The sequence below is a fragment of the Watersipora subatra genome, chromosome 1 (assembly GCF_963576615.1).
Source record: "Watersipora subatra chromosome 1, tzWatSuba1.1, whole genome shotgun sequence".
Taxonomy (NCBI): Eukaryota; Metazoa; Bryozoa; class Gymnolaemata; order Cheilostomatida; family Watersiporidae; genus Watersipora; species Watersipora subatra.
Genome location: NC_088708.1, coordinates 20375199 through 20399694, shown reverse-complemented (window position 1 = coordinate 20399694; position 24496 = coordinate 20375199). Strand labels below are relative to the sequence as shown.

Here is a 24496-nt window from a genome sequence, read left to right as displayed (position 1 = left end):
TTTCGTCAACTTAGCTCTTTGCTCAGCAATACTTCTGTTCAATACATTAATACTAATATAGACGGTGAGTAACTCTATTTTTACTCAGCAATAAGTTTACCAACTCTATTGGTAGTTTGATGTCTAGTGAAACATCAACTCTGAAAACTCACAGAAGTTAGCGGTATGCTTTGTGTTATAGCGGTGTAGATTATTCTAGAACAGATTAAGGAGGTAGAAACATTTTAGAACATTTCCATGGAAGAAAATATGTTACAGAAAAGGCTGGAAAGAGAAATTCAATGAAAAGGCGAAGCAACGTTTGCTTGCATTAATTAAGCACTTGGGAATTGTATTCCCTATGTGGTAGGAAAGACAACTGGGTGAAGGTGAGGAAGATTTCGGGTTTCATAGCCGTAATTATTTATAGGAATATACTAAGCGTTAAAGGTGAGGAATTATAAAATGCTATTGTTAGGCACATTTAAACTGCATGAAAATCAACACCAATATTAATGCTTCTGGCTCAGCACTTGAAAGTTTTTTCTTTTAAGTTTAAATGAACATTCAACCATAGAGTTAAATACTTACAGTAATAGGTAGCAATAATAACAATTATATCTACCGCTTAGTCAGTGGTGTCAATTACTGCTGCATAGGCTTGAGGAATATAAATGCATAAAATTTCATGTAAAATAAATATTATATGTAATGATAGAAAATTAGTGTTGAAAGAATTGTTTGCACTTGTACAGAATTCCCTACACTGTGCTGATCATTCAGGTTTTTGTTTGTATTTGTTTTTATTATTAGATTGTAAAAATGCTGCATAGTCACAGTCCTATAGAGATAAGCCACTGCACGCTGTCAAAATCAAATAAAACAAAAGAAGGACAGAGGCTATAAATGGCTGCGTAACAGTGTATAACCTGTTTAGAGATTAGTAACATAATATAGGGTTTGCATAGTATTCAAACAATCAACATCCTAGCTGAACGCAACCCAATCGGACCTTTCTGAGAAATCCCATAGTGACAGAGATACAAATCTTTCTCGTTTTACCCCTTTGATCTCTAGAATTTTAAACTGTAAGAAATTGATGCAGTCCTCTGCGGACAGCTGCAGAAATGCTCATAGTGTAAAAATAATTTACTTGAGAAATACAGCTGCTGTAAGTGCGAGGCCGTAGAATACAGTAACTGTAGGTATGAGATACAGTAACTGTAGGTATGAGATACAGTAACTGTAGGTGTGAGATACAGTAACTGTATGTGTGAGATACAGTAACTGTAGGTGTGAGATACAGTAACTGTAGGTGTGAGATACAGTAACTGTATGTGTGAGATACAGTAACTGTATGTGTGAGAGACAGTAACTGTAGATATGAGATACAGTAACTGTAGGTATGAGATACAGTAACTGTATGAGTGAGATACAGCTGCTGTAAGTGCGAGGCTGTAGAATACAGTAACTGTAGGTGGGAGATACAGTAGCTGTATAGGTGTGAGATACAGTAACTGTAGGTATGAGATACAGTAACTGTATGTGTGAGATACAGTAACTGTATGTGTGAGATACAGTAACTGTAGGTGTGAGATACAGTAGCCTCCAAAGGGATACAAGGTTAACAAGAGGTCGCTACATACATATTTAACCTTATAGCATAAGAACCAATCTAAGATGAGACAGAATCAAGCGCATACATCAAGCTATCTTATCAACAAGCCCGTTGTGCATAACTCAGCTCGGCGAATCATTCAGTTTCGTAACTCTTACCTTACTTGTCAGTACCTACTAGTCTCATTGCTTTAGGTTCTGCTGCTCTTTAGAGACTTGAAATTCGCTGCCGCTTAACTTATGTACGCAAAGCATGCGGATAACAATTTTAACACCTTGTCATTTGTATTTGAAAAATACTGTTCAGCTCATTGCTTACGCAATCAATGAGATTAAAATTACAGACCTACTGTAAAAAAGTTGATTTTATTTTTTAATGAATGCTTTCTAAGCAGTTTGATGCTGTCTGCAATATGGAATACTAAACTCTTAGTGGACACATCTTAATAAACATGCATTCGAGACAAGTACAGTCTAAACTGGATATTTGAAGTTGATCTATTCCGGTACTCAAAATCGGATGTTAAAATTCTCACACGTTAGAGCAAATTTTCATATGATATCTATTACATTATATTGTGTTTAAATCATTTAACAGCTCAAAATTTAACCATAATTATTTCCAGTAATTATTTGTGGCATTAAAGCAAATATGTTATATAACTTTGTAAAAAAACTAAATGTGAAAACTTAAATTATATTTTGTAAAAAATTAAAAAAAGGTTTTTATTTTTACTTTACCTTAAAATTAAAGACACTTGAGTTGAGATGCAGTATTCACAATACTTGAGATGGATGTTATGCAGGTCGAGGTATAGAGACACTCACCTAGTCTAATATAGACTGGGTGAGCTTTAAGCTGAAAAAACTTATTTTTGTTTTATGTTGTTTTGAATGTAGACATTTTTTGCATATCTTTAAATATTACAGCCAACCTTTTTATTTTTCCCAGCTTTAGTCTTTCGCTTTTATGCACCACTTTTATGTATTCTTCATTATGATCAGTACTAGACTTCAGAGAGTCTTCAAAGAATTGATCCGAAGATGTTTTTTGTATTATTTCCTTTAAGTGTTAGAAGCACAGCTTTTTTTCACTATTGTTTCTGCTCATACTAGCTTTCTCGGTGACCATAATGTTAAAACCGACAAAGGACGGTATGTAGCACTGCTTGACACTGTTTAAACTTCTTCAAACCAAGGAATGTAAAGGAAAACTGCATACACGTGTACCGATTTACAATTTGCCTTGTTTTACGAATTTCCAAAAATGTTGCAGCAAGTACTTGGCCTAAATTTTACATATCCTTTCACGATATTCATAAGCTGAACTGATCACACTTTGAGGGTTGACTACAACAGCTATCTTCCAGTATGCGGCCGTTTCTCAGGCATAATGTGATCTCGCGTGTCATTGAGCTGTCTTTTCTCTCAAGTGAAAATAATTAATATGTGCAAACATGGTGTTGAATAGAGATTAATTTTAGCTCCAAATCTCAAGGGTGTATGTAAAGCTTATTATTGAGGCCCTAGAGTCGGAACTTAGCCTATGGTCCTTCTGTGAACCTACGTAGCCTCAGATTTTTATTACTCAACTTCATGACAGCATTAAAACAGAATATTTAGCAGGATTCTGTTTTTAAATCGGTGAAGGAGGTAGTCGATTATATTTATAGTGTATTTATACTCTGTAGTTGTAAGTACAATGATATCAAACTGCTGATTACAAAACATCAATATTATCTGCAATGTTACAAAATTGAAAATCTATAGATGAGTATTTTGTCAGTTAGCCAACATAACTATGCATACCTTTTCACCAATACTCGAGCTGTCACCCTTAGGAAGTACAGTACTCCAAAGTCTTCAACAAGAGCACCTGGATTTACTACTATACGTAAAATTCTACATTATACTTGTTGCCAAGAAGAATGTTGTTTTTGACAAAAGCATTCATTATATTTAATATGAAATGAATTATTTCATTAGGAACTATCTAATCGCTTCTCATGAACCTGACCTTCAACAGGTGATCAGCCTTATATAAACCATTCAGAGCATTTCTCTTTCCTCAGCTTCACTTAGGCTATGTTGTAGTTGATTAAGTAAATATTGATGCAGTATGCCATTTTAGATGAAAGATTCTAGCAAATATTTGACAAAAATTTTTTGTTTGTTACAAAAATGAAAAAAAATTGATGAAAAACATTTTCATGTTACAAAGGCAAAATTCTCTTTGAGCTTTTGAATGATTATTATAAGCAAATAAAAGAGGTAGTTTGATGTCTAAAGCGTATGATCTACAATGTGTTATCTAACAGTTGTTGTCTAATATCTATTACATAACATCTAATATGTAATGTCTAGAATACTATCGATTATAAATCTAACACCTGTTTTCTAACACTTATATATCACCAAAGATAAATCTAACACCTGTTTTCTAATACTTGTATATCACTTATATAAATACCTAAGTATGTAGTTTTAAATGTGCCTTGTGCAATATGTACTGTTTACGAATATATTAGCATAGGTCAAGAAAAGGACATTTTTGACACCGGTATTATTCTCTTGCTAAACACTGACTCCCATTACAACAGCTAACGCTTGGCCCATAAAACAAGACAAAGACACAAAGTTGATTATTGTGACACAGAATTAGCACTACAGGCCAGCGTTGTCTAATTCAATCACTTAAGTCAATCAGGCCATATTAGAGCAATAATCCTATCACAAGGTCCAATAGTTATTTTCTAATATAAACTAGATGAACGCTCGGTGTTGCCCAGGTAATAACCAAGTCTTTACGCTGATAACTTATTTTTATTTAATATATACAACATTTACCATTCTCACTTTTAAACTTAATATCATGAGAGAACCGTGTTTGTGCAGTTCAAATAAATTAAGAAAAAATAAACAATGAGTACATGAAATGGAGTGTATAAAAAAGTTTACTGTTGCAGCAGAAGCTAATTGTATTCAAAGTTTTGATGGAGGATACTGGTACCTCTCGATACTAGTACAAACGTAAAAATTGAATATCGAACTGACTTGTTCGGATACTTTGTCTGACCAAATGGAGAGAGAATATAGAGACAATTCCTACTCTCGATAATACGTTTGTCCACCTACTGTAAAAAGTATTTATTCGGCTTTAGGATTAACTGAAACTGAAAATGGTAGCGTAACGGCATATTTGAAATTAAAACAGCACATTTGAAAATTACTAATTAAAAAGATAGGTAAGGGTAAAAGACTACACTTTAAAATTGTTTTTCTAAAGATTAAAATTACTAAAAGGTAGAGCGCTTATTAATCATTAATAATAATATGTGCATGTTTAGTGTGTGCAATCGTGATTAGAATATACCTATACTAATGAATGCCCGTGTTGCACGGGTAATAAAAAAGTGTTTGGTACATTTTTGGAAAATTAGGTTAGTTGGTAGTTTTTGGAAAATTACTTTTAATCAACACGTGCAACATTTACCATTCTAACTGTTAGATGATGGTGTTTGCTTATTTCTGTGTACTGTGCTATTTTTGTGTAATTCATAATGTACCAGCAGCAGTGCCTAATGCAGATACTTACTGATTGCCATAGTCTTGTTGGCAGGGTTAGCTCGGTTTAAACCGATGGGTTAAATCGAGCGGTTTAGACCTGGTTGATACCAGCTGAAAAACCCCGGTTTTCATGGTTTTTTTCATTATTTTTTGTGAAAAACATAATATTTTAAGCTCCTAGTAATTCATGTAAGATAGAAACGCAATTCTATGTAATTATCCGATATGGAAGTTTATTTAGGACACAGTAGTAAAGTGATGACAGAGCTCAAGTTGAAACTACATGAAATCCTAGCACAACAAAGAATTAGTGTGTTAGCAATATAACGAAGATATTGCTGCGCAACACCAAGCTGCTACGATGACACACCGACCTATCCTTTGCCACCAGCCTTCACCACCACGGCGATACATGCCCGCAGCAGAATGCTGTCACCGATCTCACGGCAGTCCTTACTGCCAACCCGTAGGCAAATCAAATCAGCAGCCTCATTGCTACCCAATGGACTCTCGAGTCCGATCTCCACAACGCAAATTGCTTATCAGTAGAAGCACGGCAATACAGATGATCAGCTCACTTGCTCTCCACTGAGCCTTCTGCCAAGCATCTGTTTAACGCCTGCTTATATAGCGAGACCTGTTAGTCCCCCCCCCACCCGGCTTTTCCTTGCTTAAAGATGGCTTTTTTCGTGAAAAGCCAGCTTTTTAATAGCCCTGGCTTCCCAAGATAGCCAGTCCTTGCATTACTGGTTAATCACTGAAAAGCCTCGGATGTTTACATAATATCCCACATAGTGAATTTCATTTTCAATTGCTTTTATCGAATGATATAAGGATTTCGTTAATGATGAAATATAAAAGCCATGTGAAATAATTATACTAATCCAATCATTGTCTGTAATAATGAATGAATACTTTCACAAGTCTGGCCAGTGAGAAAGAATTACTTATAATTAGAAATTAAAACAATAAAATCCTTCTGGGCAAAAGCTTCAAGTTTGCAAACTAATATTTCATTTATTGTGGTAAGCCAAAGTAGTTGGATTGTTAGAATTCAGTTTATCAAGTTTTTTGTGTTTTGAAAAGTTAAAGTTGTGCCTCAACTTTCCAACACGCCTCGCAAACAGGATCTTGTTTGGCAGTTTTTCGCTCGAACTGCAAAAGGCAAAGGTTTTAAGACAAAATGTAATAGGTGTGCTGTCATAATGCGAAGTCACGCAGATAAGCTTAAAGCTCACGTAGCAAAATGTCAAACTGAAAACACCAATTTAGACACTGATGCTAGTATTCAGGTGATAGAAGTTGAGTCATCTGCCACTGCTCCAAACACTAGCAATGCATCTGCATTATGCTCTGCTCTACACTACCACATGACTAATCAGTTGGATTAAAGTTCCTACTTATACATAGAGCTGTATGTAAAATATTCACTTTATGTGATAAGATTTCTGCTCTGTATTTCATCAATGATGTTTGATTAAAGACCTATTCTGAAATTTCTGTATGTTTTCTCTCTTTTTTCCCATAACAACTCCCACAGTACCATCTTTAACAGATGATTCCACTTATGTATGTTCAATACCCAATCATGAAGCTATAGTTAGTGATGTTAATTATACTTAAAATTGCAAAAACCTTGTTAAAATTATAAAAAAACACAAAAACCGGTTTAAACCATAAAAACCGGTTTAAACCAAACAAACCTGGTTTTGTCAGTTTTTTCATAAAAACAGTGGTTTTTTCCAACCCTGCTTGTTGGCTATATGAGTTTAATCATTTTTCTCACGTATTGGCATGCATTTTTCTTCTGGTATGACTTCACAAAGTTTTTGTTGACAAGGCTTTACGCATAATGCTAGCTGCAATGTTTAATGTGTAACCATGAAAGATTGGCATGTATTTCAAGTATGTGGAAGTTTTATTCCATGGTATAGCCAGTTAGGCAGTGTATAGAATAAATGGCTGTTCGCAGAACTGAAGGTTGTGAGTTCAAATCCAGTATGCAGCGGGTTTCTCATTTTTAACATTTTATCGCTGGACATATTAATGAACGGACGGACAGTCGTATAAACATTGAGATTTATAATTATGTATAGATGTATGAACATTAGTAATGAACAGCTTAGCTTAGTGGTTATGTGCACTTGTTTGTAGAGCTGCGATTTGAATGTCGGATATAAGGAACTCACCCTAGTTGGGTTTGGTGGTTTATCATCAGCTGGTTGTTAAAGTGTCATGTTCGGCGGTTGCTCCTCGTGTCGTCTGACTTTGACCTTCGGATGTAGCCTTGATATATATATAACCTTACAAAATCCCTTCCCTTCTTTTTGAGATATGCAATTTAAATAATTTGTAGTGTAATTATGGTTATGTTGAATAGTCTCGATGTAAGTCAAATAAAACTTCCGTGCGACAATGTGATCTACTGTGGCATATTGTCTATTGTTATGTGGTTTACTGTGGCTTATTGGATATTAATATGTGATTTACTGAGGCATATTGGATGTTAATGTATGATTTACTGTGGCTTATTGGATATTAATGTGTGATTTACTGTGGCGTATTGGATGTTAATGTGTAATTTACTGTGGCATATTGGATATTAATGTGTGATTTACTGTGGCATATTAGATATATTAATATATAATATACTGTGGCATATTAGGTATTGATATGTGATTTACTGCGGCATATTGGATACTAATATGTGATGTACCGTGGCTTATTGGATGTTAATGTGTGATTTATTGTGGCATATTGTGTATAAATATGTGATTTACTGTGGCATAATGGATATTAATGTGTGATTTATTGTGACATATTAGATATTAATATGTGATTTACTGTGACATATTGGATATTAATACGTAATTTACTGTGGCAAATTGAATATTAATATGTGGTTTATTGTGACATATTGGATATTAATATGTGATTTTCTGTGGCATATTGGATATTAATATGTGATTTACTGTGACATATTGGATATTAATATGTGATTTACTGTGACATATTGTATATTAATTTCGTCTCATTTATATTTTGTGTTCTCTTTGGCTACTTAATGTACCTTATAGATAATTATATGTAGTACCATTTACAGAATGCTTGTTTCACATTGGCCACGAAAATGTGAATTCATGTGGTACATGTTGCATATATAAGGGAGCAAAAAATGTCAATACTTTCTACCCATTTTACATTTAAATATACAATTGGTTGTAGATTGATATTTGAGAAAACAGCTATAACTAACAGCTATCAATGAGTGAACATTACATATGTGTAACACAACAGATATTGCGTGTTTTTGCCCTGAAAGATTGCTTTTGTTTTGAAATAAACATCAGCTCGTGCTTCATCACCCTGCTAGCATTTGAGTGTGCTGCCACAAGTATAAAGTTTTGCTTTATCATCCCAAAAGCTCTAAAGATAACCATAAAGATGTTTCAGATTTTTAAAACTTTTTAACCTGATATAATGGAAACTGAGTGACTACATATTTAGGCTTTTGGTATCATATGATACCATATAACATGATATCATATCATCAGCTTTATCATATGATAATTACTATGATGAAGTGGTTATTCACAACCAGTTGCGGAGTTGTCTGTTCTTTGCAAAGAGACTCAATGTCTAATTCGAAAAACAAAATCGACTATAATAATATTTATTGAATGTAAATTACATGTATCTGTTGAATGCAAATTAAAATTGTTGATACTAATAAACAATATCATATCAGCTTCATCCTATGATAATTACTGTAATGAAGTGGTTATTCACAACCAGTTGCGGAGTTGTCTGTTTTTTGCAAAGTAACTTGATGTCCAATTCTCAAACAAAATCAACTGAGATTGGGTCAAATTATTTATTGGATGCAAATTAAAATTGTTGATACTAATAAATAATATTGTAGCAAATTGTTAGAATATGCACAGGTTCATGCAGTTTGGCTCACGGTTTATTATTATCAAAATAATGATAATGATAATGCCCATCTTGAATGTTTAACTTGCAGGGAACATCGAAGTGAAAGTTTTAGCTGATCAGGTCAGTGCCAAGTTAGACACAATCTCGGCTGCTGTGAAAGTAAACAGAGATTTTATAGAGATGGCGTACAATCCCACATTTGGAAGAAAGACATATAACCAGGTTAACAAGTGTTGTTACCCACCAGCCCCAAACAGGTAGACACTCCTCCGTTAATTACTCCAGTGAACAGCTTCTCCTTCTGGTAACCCATGTGAAACAACCTTTTAAGTTTGATCTCTGACTGTTTACAGCACATGGAAGCAAGTTGATGATAGCTCCATTTGTACGAGTCATTACAAAGTATTAAAGGGGGCTGCCGCTGATAGGCTGCACCCAGTGATGACTTCACAGATGCTAAAGAAGAACACGAAACTTCATGCCGATATAGTACGGCAATATGCAGGAGACCTTTGGGGTACTTACTACCAGTACCCAGCAGGAGGCCCACAAGCCTGTGATCAAAAACCACCGGAGTACAATGACTTCTTATACAAGTAAGGCAACACAATTAGTGAAGCTAGGTCTTGGTAAAGGCTGATGCTTTCAAAAAACTAAATATTGTAACGTACATGTATGTGAAATTTTTAGGAATTGGTTTGCCAAGGCTGCAAGTTACAAAAAAAAGAACATAGTCATTGTCATTGACCATAGTGTTAGTATGGCCGCACCGGTGTTCCTAAACAATGGTTCTCACCTGGACAGAATGACAATTGCCAAGGATGCAGCAACGACAGTTCTGGAAACATTCAATACTGAAGACTATGTAAGTTCTGATTATATGATATTTGTCTGCTAAACAAGTGAATTTTTTTTGCTAAGCAAATGACATCATGCGCGCTGAGCAAATGACATCATGCATGCTAAGCAAATGGCATCATGCATGCTGAGCAAATGGCATTATGCTTGCTAAGCAAATGACATCATGCATGCTAAACAAATGACATCATACATATTAAGCAAATGGCATCATGTATGCTAAGCAATTGGCATCATGCATGCTAAGCAAATGGTATCATGCATGCTAAGCAAATGGCATCATGCATGCTGAGCAAATGGCATCATGCATGCTAAGCAAATGGCATCATGCATGCTAAGCAAATGGCATCATGCATGCTAAGCAAATGGCATCATGCATGCTGAGCAAATGGCGTCATGCATGTTAAGCAAATGGCATCTTGCATGCTGAGCAAATGGCCTCATACATGCTAAGTAAATGGTATCATGTATGCTTAGCAAATGGCATCATGCTTGTTAAGCAAATGGCATCGTGCATGCTAAGCAAATTGCATCATGCATGCTAAGCAAATGTCATCATACACGCTAAGCAAATGGCATCATACATGCTAAGCGAATGGTATCATGTATGCTAAGCAAATGGTATCATGCATGTTAAGCAAATGGCATCGTGCATGCTAAGCAAATTGCATCATGCATGCTAAGCAAATGACATCATACACGCTAAGCAAATGGCATCATACATGCTAAGCAAATGGTATTATGTATGCTAAGCAAATGGTATCATGCATGTTAAAGCAAATGACATCATGCATGCTAAGCAAATGGCATCGTGCATGCTAAGCAAATTGCATCATGCATGCTAAGCAAATGACATCATACATGCTAAGCAAATGGCATCATACATGCTAAGTAAATGTTATCATGCATGCTAAGCAAATGACATCATACATGTTAAGCAATGGCATCATGCATGCTGAGCAAATGGCATCATGCACGCTGAGCAAATGGTAACATGCGTGCTAAGTAAATGGTATCATGTATGCTAAGCAAATGGCAGCATGCATGTTAAGCAAATGGCATCATGTGTGCTAAGCAAATGGCATCATGTATGCTGAGTAAATGGTATCATGCATGTTAAGCAAATGACATCATGCATGTTAAGCAAATGGCATCGTGCATGCTAAGCAAATTGCATCATGCATGCTAAGCAAATGGCATCATGCATGTTAAGCAAATGGCATCATGCATGCTGAGCAAATGGCATCATGCATGCTGAGCAAATGGCGTCATGCATGTTAAGCAAATGACATCATACATGCTAAGCAAATGGCATCATACATGCTAAGTAAATGGTATCATGCATGCTAAGCAAATGGCATCATGCATGTTCAGCAAATGACATCATACATGTTAAGCAAATGGCATCATGCATGCTGAGAAAATGGCATCTTGCATGCTAAGCAAATGGCATCATGCATGCTAAGCAAATGGCATCATGCATACTAAGCAAATGACATCATACATGCTAAGCAAATGACATCATACATGTTAAGCAAATGGCATCATGCATGCTGAGCAAATGGCATCATGCATGCTGAGCAAATGGCGTCATGCATGTTAAGCAAATGGCAACTTGCATGCTGAGCAAATGGCATCATACATGCTAAGTAAATGGTATCATGCATGTTAAGCAAATGACATCATACATGCTAAGCAAATGACATCATACATGTTAAGCAAATGGCATCATGCATGCTGAGCAAATGGCATCATGCATGCTGAGCAAATGATATCATGCATGTTAAGATATTGGCATCTTGCATGCTGAGCAAATGGCATCATACATGCTAAGTAAATGGTATCATGCATGTTAAGCAAATGACATCATACATGTTAAGCAAATGGCATCATGCATGCTGAGCAAATGGCATCATGCATGCTGAGCAAATGGCATCATGCATGTTAAGCAAATGGCATCATGTATGTTAAGCAAATGACATCATACATGTTAAGCAAATGGCATCATGCATGCTGAGCAAATGGCATCATGCATGCTGAGCAAATGGCATCATGCATGTTAAGCAAATGACATCATACATGTTAAGCAAATGGCATCGTGCATGCTGAGCAAATGGCATCATGCATGTTAAGCAAATTGCATCATGCATGTTAAGCAAATGACATCATGCATGCTAAGCAAATGGCATCGTGCATGCTAAGCAAATGGCATCATGCATGCTGAGCAAATGGCATCATGCATGCTGAGCAAATGGCGTCATGCATGTTAAGCAAATGGCATCTTGCATGCTGAGCAAATGGCATCATACATGCTAAGTAAATGGTATCATGCATGTTAAGCAAATGACATCATACATGTTAAGCAAATGGCATCATGCATGCTGAGCAAATGGCATCATGCATGCTGAGCAAATGGCATCATGCATGTTAAGCAAATGACATCATACATGTTAAGCAAATGGCATCGTGCATGCTGAGCAAATGGCATCATGCATGTTAAGCAAATTGCATCATGCATGTTAAGCAAATGACATCATGCATGCTAAGCAAATGGCATCATGCATGCTGAGCAAATGGCATCATGCATGCTGAGCAAATGGCGTCATGCATGTTAAGCAAATGGCATCTTGCATGCTGAGCAAATGGCATCATACATGCTAAGTAAATGGTATCATGCATGTTAAGCAAATGACATCATACATGTTAAGCAAATGGCATCATGCATGCTGAGCAAATGGCATCATGCATGTTAAGCAAATGATATCATACATGTTAAGCAAATGGCATCATGCATGCTGAGCAAATGGCATCATGCATGCTGAGCAAATGGCATCATGCAAGTTAAGCAAATGACATCATACATGTTAAGCAAATGGCATCGCGCTTGCTGAGCAAATGGCATCATGCACGTTAAGCAAATTGCATCATGCATGTTAAGCAAATGACATCATACATGTTAAGCAAATGGCATCATGCATGCTGAGCAAATGGCATCATGCATGCTGAGCAAATGGCATCATGCATGTTAAGCAAATGGCATCATGCATGTTAAGCAAATAACATCATGCATGCTAAGCAAATTGCATTGGGCGCACCAGATGAAAGGTACAGAAACATGTTTGCGGTTGTTAATTTAACTAAACGGTACTGATTGGCTTAAGGGTCACCAAAAGCATGTAAAGGTAATATTAGTAAACATTACTTTCTACCTTCTTATTTATACAGGTTGGTGTAGTGCAGTTTAACGACAAAGCGCATGGACCTGCAGGATGTTTTGGTAGCCAGATCGCACAAGCTAACAGTATGAATCGAGATATATTCATGAAATTTGTCTCTAAAATCCAACCTACAAGTAAGTAATTAATTACAGATGCAGATTAATGCCACTTCACAGCCATTCTCTGTAAAGATATTTTTTGTAAAGATTAGTTTATTTGCAGTGTATTACAAATTGGTTTAATTTTTACTCAACAACATCTGCAGATTCAGTTTTTCATAAACATTGATTAGCCTTGGCAAGAAGTTTGACTGAAAATTTTGTTCATAAATTTTTAATTTTTTTAAACTTTAAATATTCATAAGAACTAAATGTTATAAAAATACCTTTTTTGTTCATTGCCATTATTAATATTAGGCGTTAATTCAGCAGGATGGTCGTTATTACGCACAGCAGTAAAAACAATAACTTTTAGATAAAAATCAAAGAAAAACGATCTATTTCATGGTAATATGAAAACCAATCTTTGTCATTGTTTTTCTTTGTTTAGGCTTTAGTGTTTGATTTCATACTAATTTATGGTTTGCTCAGTTTCAGCTTTCACATTGCCTCAAACTAAGTTGCCTCAAATTAAGTTGCTTTAAGTTAGGTTACCTCAGGCAAAGATGTTTCAAGTTAAGTTTCCTCAGGTTAAGTTACCTCTTCTAGTTACGGTACCTCTAGTTAATTTACGTCAAGTAAAGTTGCCTCAAGTTAATTTGTCTCAGGTTTAGCTGTCTCAAGTTAAGTAGCCTTAAGTTAGTTATTGAGTTAATGAGTGTCTCAGGCTTTTGCTAAAACATCTCCAAACAGCTATTTTATGGTGCCACAAAAAATGTATTATTTTTTTTTATTTCAAAAAGCTGCTGTTAGTTATTTTAGTTATTTTTAAAACTTTTAATGTCTTAAAGTCTAACTTTGTTACTTTGGCTAACTTGGAAGTGAGTAAAAAAAGCAATACATGAATAAATGTGAGCTAAAAAAACTCTCACTTTTCGGAAGCTTTTGTTTTGGTGAACTTTTCTTTTTATTAAATAAGCATTTTGTGGACAACTCTGAAAACCAAAGATTCATGATACAGTGTATTTGGTTGGAGAGAAGAGGAGTGGTTATCTCATAGGGGATACAATGCATCTTACATATGTGTTTTGCAGTGTTACCTACCCCGTGCGTCTTTATCTGGATATACATGTAAAATGCGACAGCTTTAACAGGTTACAGCTTGTGTTTGTCATGTAACAGCTTTGAGAAAGGTCTTGTATTCAGATATTCAATTTTTTAGGTAGAACCAACTACTCCTCTAGCTTGAATTTAGCCTTCAAAATGATGACTAAAGCAAAATCAAACAAACCGGCAAGTCAATTCCAGTACATGTATACTATTTCCATTTTATTATTATTATTCCTATAATCACTTTCAAACCCATTTTTATAAAAACTATGATATTTATAGTTGTTATAAAAATATAACAACTATAAATATATAGTTGTAATATTTTTAAACTATATAATAGCAAGGATTATAACAACTATTATTGTTATAATCCTTACTACCATTGCCCTCACTATTCTATTTTCATCAGCGTCAGAGTTTTCATCATCATAGCCAAGGCTGTCATCAGCTTTACTGCTGGCATGAGCATTACTTTGATTATTACTGTTCTTCATCATCATCACTACCTTCAACATTTCATCATCATTATCATGGTTCTCCATCATCACCACCTTCAACATTTCATCATCATCATCACTGTTCTCCATCATCACCACCTTCAACATTTCATCATCATTATCACTGTTCTCCATCATCACCACCTTCAACATTTCATCATCATGATCACTGTTCTCCATCATCACCACCTTCATCATTTCATCATCATTATCACTGTTCTCCATCATCACCACCTTCAACATTTCATCATCATGATCACTGTTCTCCATCATCACCACCTTCAACATTTCATCATCATTATCACTGTTTTCCATCATCACCACCTTCATCATTTCATCATCATTATCACTGTTCTCCATCATCACCTTCAACATTTCATCATCATTATCATGGTTCTCCATCATCATCACCTTCAACATTTCATCATCATGATCACTGTTCTCCATCATCACCACCTTCAACATTTCATCATCATTATCACTGTTTTCCATCATCACCACCTTCATCATTTCATCATCATTATCACTGTTCTCCATCATCACCACCTTCATCATTTCATCATTATTATCACTGTTCTCCATCATCACCTTCAACATTTCATCATCATTATCACTGTTCTCCAACATCACCACCTTCAACATTTCATCATTATTATCACTGTTCTCCATCATCACCACCTTTAACATTTCAGCATCATCATCACTGTTCTCCATCATCACCACCTTCAACATTTCATCATCATTATCATGGTTCTCCATCATCATCACCTTCAACATTTCATCATCATGATCACTGTTCTCCATCATCACCACCTTCAACATTTCATCATCATTATCACTGTTTTCCATCATCACCACCTTCATCATTTCATCATCATTATCACTGTTCTCCATCATCACCACCTTCATCATTTCATCATCATTATCACTGTTCTCCATCATCACCACCTTCAACATTTCATCATCATTATCACTTTTCTCCATCATCACTACCTTCAACATTTCATCATTATTATCACTGTTCTCCATCATCACCTTCAACATTTCAGCATCATTATCACTGTTCTCTATCATCACCACCTTCAACATTTCATCATCATTATCACTGTTCTCCAACATCACCACCTTCAACATTTCATCATTATTATCACTGTTCTCCATCATCACCACCTTCAACATCTCAGCATCATCATCACTGTTTTCCATCATCACCACCTTCAACATTTCATCATCATTATCACTTTTCTCCATCATCACCACCTTCACCATTTCACCATCATTATCGCTGTTCTCCATCATCACCACCTTCAACATTTCAGCATCATTATCACTGTTCTCCATCATCACCACCTTCACCATTTCACCATCCTTATCACTGTTCTCCATCATCACCTTCAACATTTCATCATCATTATCACTGTTCTCCAACATCACCACCTTCAACATTTCATCATTATTATCACTGTTCTCCATCATCACCACCTTCAACATTTCAGCATCATCATCACTGTTCTCCATCATCACCACCTTCAACATTTCAGCATCATTATCACTGTTCTCCATCATCACCACCTTCACCATTTCACCATCATTATCGCTGTTCTCCATCACCACCACCTTCAACATTTCAGCATCATTATCACTGTTCTCCATCATCACCACCTTCAACATTTCATCATCATTATCATTGTTCTCCATCATCACCACCTTCAACATTTCATCATCATTATCACTGTTCTCTATCATCACCACCTTCAACATTTCATCATCATTATCACGGCTCTCCATCATCACCACCTTCAACATTTCATCATCATTATCACTGTTCTCCATCATCACTACCTTCAACATTTCATCATTATTATCACTGTTCTCCATCATCATCACCTTCAACATTTCATCATCATTATCACAGTTCTCCAACATCACCACCTTCAACATTTCATCATTATTATCACTGTTCTCCATCATCACCACCTTCAACATTTCAGCATCATCATCACTGTTCTCCATCATCACCACCTTCAACATTTCAGCATCATTATCACTGTTCTCCATCATCACCACCTTCAACATTTCAGCATCATTATCACTGTTCTCTATCATCACCACCTTCAACATTTCATCATCATTATCACTGTTCTCCAACATCACCACCTTCAACATTTCATCATTATTATCACTGTTCTCCATCATCACCACCTTCAACATTTCAGCATCATCATCACTGTTCTCCATCATCACCACCTTCAACATTTCAGCATCATTATCACTGTTCTCCATCATCACCACCTTCAACATTTCAGCATCATTATCACTGTTCTCTATCATCACCACCTTCAACATTTCATCATCATTATCACTGTTCTCCAACATCACCACCTTCAACATTTCATCATTATTATCACTGTTCTCCATCATCACCACCTTCAACATTTCAGCATCATCATCACTGTTTTCCATCATCACCACCTTCATCATTTCATCATCATTATCACTGTTCTCCATCATCACCACCTTCAACATTTCATCATCATTATCACTTTTCTCCATCATCACTACCTTCAACATTTCATCATTATTATCACTGTTCTCCATCATCACCTTCAACATTTCATCATCATTATCACTGTTCTCCATCATCACCACCTTCATCATTTCATCATCATTATCACTGTTCTCCAACATCACCACCTTCAACATTTCATCATTATTATTACTGTTCTCCATCATCACCACCTTCAACATTTCAGCATCATCATCACTGTTCTCCATCATCACCACCTTCAACATTTCAGCATCATTATCACTGTTCTCCATCATCACTACCTTCATCATTGCATCATCATTATCATCGCCTTTGACATTATCTTCTTGCTTCTTATGATATCAGCAAAATTCTTATTACTACTCTTTGTCAAAATCGTCATCATTGCCTTTTTCATTTTGTTCTTCATCATGACATTTGTTCTGGGTTTTGCTGCCACCTGGACCATTCTTCATATTATTATTACTGTCCTAATTACTGCTAGAATTGCTAGGTTTTTGTCTATTAAGTGTGTTATTGTCATTTCTGCATATGTACATATATAAGTTTTCTGTTGCTACAACCTTGTTTTAGCTCATGCTATGGTCAGCCTTCCATTGCTTTGAATTGTTTCACTACGATTGGCTGTCAATACCAAGTGTATAGTTGCAGCTATCCTATAAGTTAAAACTCAAGAGCAAACTCATACATTTCAGGGACATGTGGTTCTCCTCAGCTTTGCTACTTCATACCTTAAAAAGTGTTTAATTTATAGTAATAATAATATCGTATACCAACTTAGCAATGATGCACCCAATCACCATGTTCCTACTGTAGAGAAAGGGTTTGACTGGCCAAATAGCCTGCAAATTATGGGATCACTTCAACTTGCAAAGGGTTGTAGAAATGAAAAATGGTTGTGGCAACCATCTGGGTTAGGCCAACTTCTGCCAACTGCTGGTCATTTACCAGCACATTTCCATTTATATGCATTATTTCAGTGTCTTGCTATTTGTATTGTGTTACTAGCAAAGATACAACAGTATTAGCAGTCAACCAAGCCGCATCATCAGGCTTTCTTAGCTCATCGCCGAGATGCTGGATTTATGAATATTTGTTTGTCACTCTGATAATAGGTCTCCTAATTTTTCTTCATCATCCAGTTTGTTCAAAAGCTAAGATATTTGGAATTCAAAGGTTGGCTGCATTTTTAGGCACACAAACTCCAGTTCTGACGTTTGAGAGAACTCTGAAACTATTGTTTTTATCTTATGCTCCACTTTCAGCAGCGGTATAACCAAGTTGAAAAGTCGGTAAACGCTATATCCACACTTAGTTTGCTTTTAGGTACCTAATTATTCAGACATCTTCGATGCAACTACCAACTTTTTGAGGTCAGCAAATATTCTCAACTCATGTGATAAACTTAAGTTGCGTGATGGACATATTTTAGGAGGTACAATGTACAAAGTTGGTTTACAAAAAGCTTTTGATTTGCTTTTGGAGGCCAAACTCTGTTCACCGGTAAGAATTCAAATAAAAATGCATGCGTTGAGACTGCATAGCAGTGAATCCAGTGATAATTGTTTTTTCAAGGTCTGCTTAATTTCGATTTGTTCCTCTTGACAGCCAAATCCATGTATTCCTTTGCATGTTCTATTTGAAGATATATTAGCATGAACATAAGCAATGATTCGCTTCCTGATGGTAGCTTCTTAGTTCGTAGAATAGTGAACAGAAGACAGAGCATAGTTAGAGTGAAGACGTAGTATTATTTTGAGATTTTCCTTTATGTCAGAAGTAAGTTTGAATAATGCTTTTTTATTGTGTTAAATGTTTTTTAAACTCTTCTAGATATTTTGTTAGCTTATGATATAGTGTTTGGTTTGGAAATGTAGGACTCCGCTATATATTTTATTTCCCAAATATTGAACTTGTAAATTGAAAATGTTACTCTTAACAACTTTAACTAAACTTCAACCAGAGGAATATCATTGTTGATTTTCTGTTTTACCCATTGTGCAGCTATAGAGTGTCGGAGAAATTTTCAAACAGCGCAAAGAATACAAATAGCTCTTTATTATAAAAAAGAAATTACATGAGACAAGAAGGCACTTTGAATCAACATCAAAGGCACACGTAAAACTAGAATCATCTTTTTTCTTTAGTTAGAAGTGATGGTTGATGCAGCAAACTATAAAGAACACCTAAAAAAATAAACATCTAATATTCAAACGGGCAACATAAAATCCTCTATAGAGATCCATCGTTTAAGTGGTTCAGCATGACATAAACACTGAGTTGGTTGTATTCTTATTCCATGTGAGATGGCATTTTAGTAGAAGAGAGATGAGAAAAACTCAACCTTCCAGAACCTCAGCCTTTCATTTTTTAAGCGACTTTTCTATAGAAGTACCAACACCAGTATTTTTGATGTCCTGAATAAAGCTGGTGTTGTCCATGTTGTATTGTCTGTGTATGCGTGATTTGTACTCTATCTGGTTAGTACACATCTGGTAGTTACTGTTGTATTGTCTGTGTATGCGTGATTTGTACTCTATCTGGTTAGTACACATCTGGTAGTTACTGTTGTTTTGTCTGTGGATGCGTGATTTGTACTCTATCTGGTTAGTACACATTGACCGTAGTAGCAATATATTCTGTTTATTGTCACCATGGATTATAGAGAACACAGCTACCAGCTGAGAATCACATAAAGGAACTGACACTAGTTAGTACTGCAAGTCCGTAGTTATCAGTCATGAGACTATTATGCAATTAAAACTCTACTAGAAGAAAGCGTGACTACACAGCTAATAAACTATCACTCACAACATGAATATATATACATACAAATGATACATGCTAATATGTATCAGTCCACATCAAGTGGGATACCTTTAACAATAGTAACATTTTCTATAGGAGATTCAGGACGTAGGCCATAGACAGCCTGCTTGCAGTTCCATCGAAGAGATCGTGGTCTCACAGTTTCATAACTGTTTTTGAGATGCTCCATGATTTGAACTAGAATTAAAAGTGTAAGGAATTATGTATTTGATAAAAGTTGATTCATACTGCTTGTTAATAGTTTTTTTGTACAAGGTCTTGGTTAAATGATCTGCATAAAGTGGAGTTGGGTCGTATTGATATCACAATGTTGTTGTTTTCAATAAAAGCAGCTTGATGTTGTTTAGGTGGAGCTGAAATACATTGGGCATCCATTAGGGTGAAATTTGAAGCCAAAAGTGTATTTTCATTGTTGTATGATTTACTTTCTAAGTTTTAAAAACACTGTGGTGTTGTTTGATTGCTTCTTTGTTGCTTTTGGACACAAAGATTTCTCTTTGTTGTCTCAGTGTAAGAACTCTTAAGTTTACTGAGCTCATCAGACACTATTTTTGCGTGGCTAGTAGCTTATTATTTAAATGATTTGCCGACCATGGTAAATTGTTAACAAGTTTAGTCTTGAGGGTCTCCATAGAAATTAATGTTGGTTGTAATATTTTGACGAAACATTTGTGTCTTACAATTCCAAGATCAGGCTTCTGGTCAAACCAATTATTAATTACCTCCTTGGTCTAAAACTTAGAGCCCATCCAAGTTGGTCTCTATATAGCTGTATTATCTCCTGCAGAGTTTTGAGATCTGTGGCATTTTCATATCTCTTCTTGTTTGGCGGGTTTTTTAAGCTTGTTTTCTTGTGTCAATTGTTATACAGTCAAACATAAAAATACAAAATTATTCCAATATTTGCTTGGTAAGTTAACGCTGTCATATGATGTAAGCAATAATCTTATGAAATACAATACACTTCATACACGTAACCTATTTTGCAGCTAGGAAACCTATCGACCAATACTTCAAGCAAATACATATAAAATCAAAACAATTACATCATGTAAAAGCATATCAATATTACTATATATGTAAAGAACTAAATAAAGTAATAAGCAATAGAAAATTTTTGTTGGCATTTTATTTTAAATGTTATGAGAGATTTGCTAAAAACTCTAGACAAAAAGTCAATATTGTTACTTTCTTTTGCAACAACACAATATGAGGTTGCAGGCATTATTGGAGTGCTGCAAAAAACTAGGTTTCATGTTGAATGAGGAGAACACGCAACTGAGAACAAACAAAGTCAAATTCTATGGCCCATCCTCATTGATTCTGGAATTCAAGCTGATAGAGAGAAAATCTCGTGCATTACTGACATGTCACTTCCAACGAACCCTACCATTGTTTGACGATTCCTAAGGATGGTTCAATGTCTTGCTAAATATCTACCTTGACAGGCAAACATCACAAGACCTATCCAAGCTTTGACTAAGGAGAGGCAGGAGTTCATCTGAAATTATGCTTAAAATAAAGCTTTTTCTAGTACCTCGGCACAACAATCAGTACCTCTATCCACGCTCCGAGTGCCTCTGGTGTTAAGCTTGTTGCCAATTCTTACGAACGTACCCCACAGATCAGTGGAGGGAAGCTGCCCTTAGACAGTTATAGCTTTTCATGATCAGGAGGTGGTCTCAACTCGAAGTACTCTTTTCTCTGGTGCTCTCTCTTTGCTATCACTAGGATAGCCTTGGCTAGAGCATCTAGAGTTCCGCCCCTTCTTGTGGAGTCAGGATCAGCGATCCTACTTCTGCCACCATGGTAAAAAAACTGTCGTGTCCCTTTTACTGCTCCACGAGAAAAAGAACCACTGAGTGTGAGGCAATAACATAAATATATATTTCAATGATATATGTGAATACATGTAGTTCAGTGTGTGCGCATATGAGGAACAACATTCTAGAGACTGCCAGCAATCTTTGGTCTTGTCTGGCTTCCTTATATATCACCTTGTTTCAAGCTGGCTCTCCCCATCGGTCTCACCGTTTTGTGTCAGCCTCAGCAGTTGTCTCTTTGGCTGACCAGGTACTCATTGGCGACTGTGTCTTCTGCCGAAACAGGACTCAGTCCGAACATGTCGTCAGTCCTGGGGTCGGCTACGCTAATTTTTCACCACACTATTACATCAATGAAATTGTCCACTCGTTAGAAAAATGTTATCACTTTCTGATCATCAGTTAAATAACTGACAGCAAGGTCAGAGAAGGTTGCAATGATGATTAGAACTAAAAAGTTATTGTTCTTACAAAGAGTTTGGTCCCCTCATGTTGGGTCAAGCAGATTGTAATGTAGGGAGCCCTGGGTTCAGTGCACTCTGTTGGTTTCAGCAGCGCACGAGTGAGTTGGTTTCAGCTCCCTCCTGTTAGGTTTAGCAGGTTGCATCATCAGCAACATTGGGTCCAGTCCACTCTGTTTGTCTCAGCAGAGCCCTATTGGGTCAAACTCGAGAATGCATCATAAATATGCCAAAAGTGAGAGTTGTCCCCACCCCACTCTAAAATGAGTTTGCTTCAGCATCATGTTAACAGAACTTATTTATTAACACTTGAAAAAAATTATTCTTTCCTTTCTCTGTAATTTATTTCTTGTAGCAAACCCTGTAAAACTAAGATATGAAAAATATGTTGTGGAGTTCTGGCTCTGACGTACAACGAGTAAGTGAGAATGGTCTTCAAGAACATATGATTTTCATGACAGAGCTAAATGACTCCTATTTCAAGCTCTCTTCAATTAGTACCATACGAAATTGCATTGATTCATTGCAGTAGGCCTATGCCGGGGCTTCCCACTTGGCAGTGCTTGCACCCTCAAGGGGAACGAGCACCAATAATTGTTTGTGCCCGCGAGTTGTTGTTCATGGGGTGCAAGAATAAATCGGGAAGACAAAATAAGTGTATTTGTCATCACAAAATCTGAGTTAAGATCTTTTTTCGTAACTGGTCACAACCTATCAACAAGTTCAAATAACATGTTACCTATAGTAGTTCTATAATGGCTATACCTATACTGTTTATTGAACAGACAGTAGAAAGAGTTTATAGCATCCTATCATTTGCTGAGAAAGAAGCCAGTAAGCCTTCTATAGTTTTGTAAATGCAGTTCAACATTTTGTAGATCTCTTTTCATGTATAGCAGAATATTTTTGCTAGTAGAGCTGCAAAAGCTCCAATATGTTTGTGAGCATCTCCTTCTCATGTTAAGAGTGTCTGTGTACAATTAGTAAAAGCTACTAGTTCCTCTATTCAGAGTAGAAATGTGCTTAGGCATGGGTAACTTACGCTATGAACAAAGAGTGTCACTACTATTCACCTATCCTACAAAAAGATACCATCGCTATTATACTTATAGACTTCTGACAGATAGTGTCACTATTGCATACCTATACTACTGAAATATAGTGTTACTGCTACACTCTTATACTACTGTAATATAGTGCTACTGCTACACTCCTATACTACAGACAAATACTGTCACTATTACATACCTACATGTATACTACTGACAGATAGTGCCACCACTACATACCTAAACTACAGACAGATATTGTCCCTACTACACTCCTATACTATTCACAGATAGTGTCACTACTACACACCTATACTACTGACAGATAGTGTCACTACTACACTCCTATACTACAGACAGATAGTGTCACTACTACATTCCTATGCTACTGACAGATAGTGTTACTACTACACTCCTATACTATTGACAGATGGTGTCACTACTACACTCCTATACTATTGACAGATGGTGTCACTACTACACTCCTATACTACTGACAGATGGTGTCACTACTACACTCCTATACTACAGACAGATAGTGTCACTACTACATTCCTATGCTACTGACAGATAGTGTTACTACTACACTCCTATACTATTGACAGATGGTGTCACTACTACACTCCTATACTATTGACAGATGGTGTCACTACTACACTCCTATACTACAGACAGATAGGGTCACTACTATACTCCTATACTATTGACAGATAGTGTCACTACTACACTCCTATACTACAGACAAATACTGTCACTATTACATACCTACATGTATACTACTGGCAGATAGTGTCACCACTACATACCTAAACTGCAGACAGATATTGTCCCTACTACACTCCTATACTATTCACAGATAGTGTCACTACTACACACCTATACTACTGACAGATAGTTTCACCA

At 36.1% G+C, this 24496-nt stretch overlaps 2 protein-coding genes across 2 annotated transcripts in view; one reads left to right on the top strand and one right to left on the bottom strand.

Annotated features, from left to right (window-relative positions):
* Positions 1-14505: 14505 nt before the first annotated feature.
* Positions 14506-20429, bottom strand: LOC137409750 (suppressor of Mek1-like). The gene is made up of 9 exons (XM_068095591.1): positions 20309-20429; positions 17575-17741; positions 17263-17400; positions 17038-17175; positions 16726-16950; positions 16006-16545; positions 15514-15651; positions 14767-14937; positions 14506-14529 (listed from the first exon to the last, which is right to left on the bottom strand). Exons 1-9 carry the CDS (start codon positions 20427-20429, stop codon positions 14506-14508), a joined length of 1662 nt encoding a protein of 553 aa, XP_067951692.1.
* Positions 20430-22192: 1763 nt separating this feature from the next.
* Positions 22193-24496, top strand: part of LOC137409593 (VWFA and cache domain-containing protein 1-like) — a 33041-nt gene continuing 30737 nt past the window's right edge. Inside the window, exon 1 of the mRNA XM_068095578.1 lies at positions 22193-22333. Coding sequence (XP_067951679.1) covers positions 22193-22333 — 141 coding nt within the window. The remainder of the gene's footprint in view (positions 22334-24496) is intronic.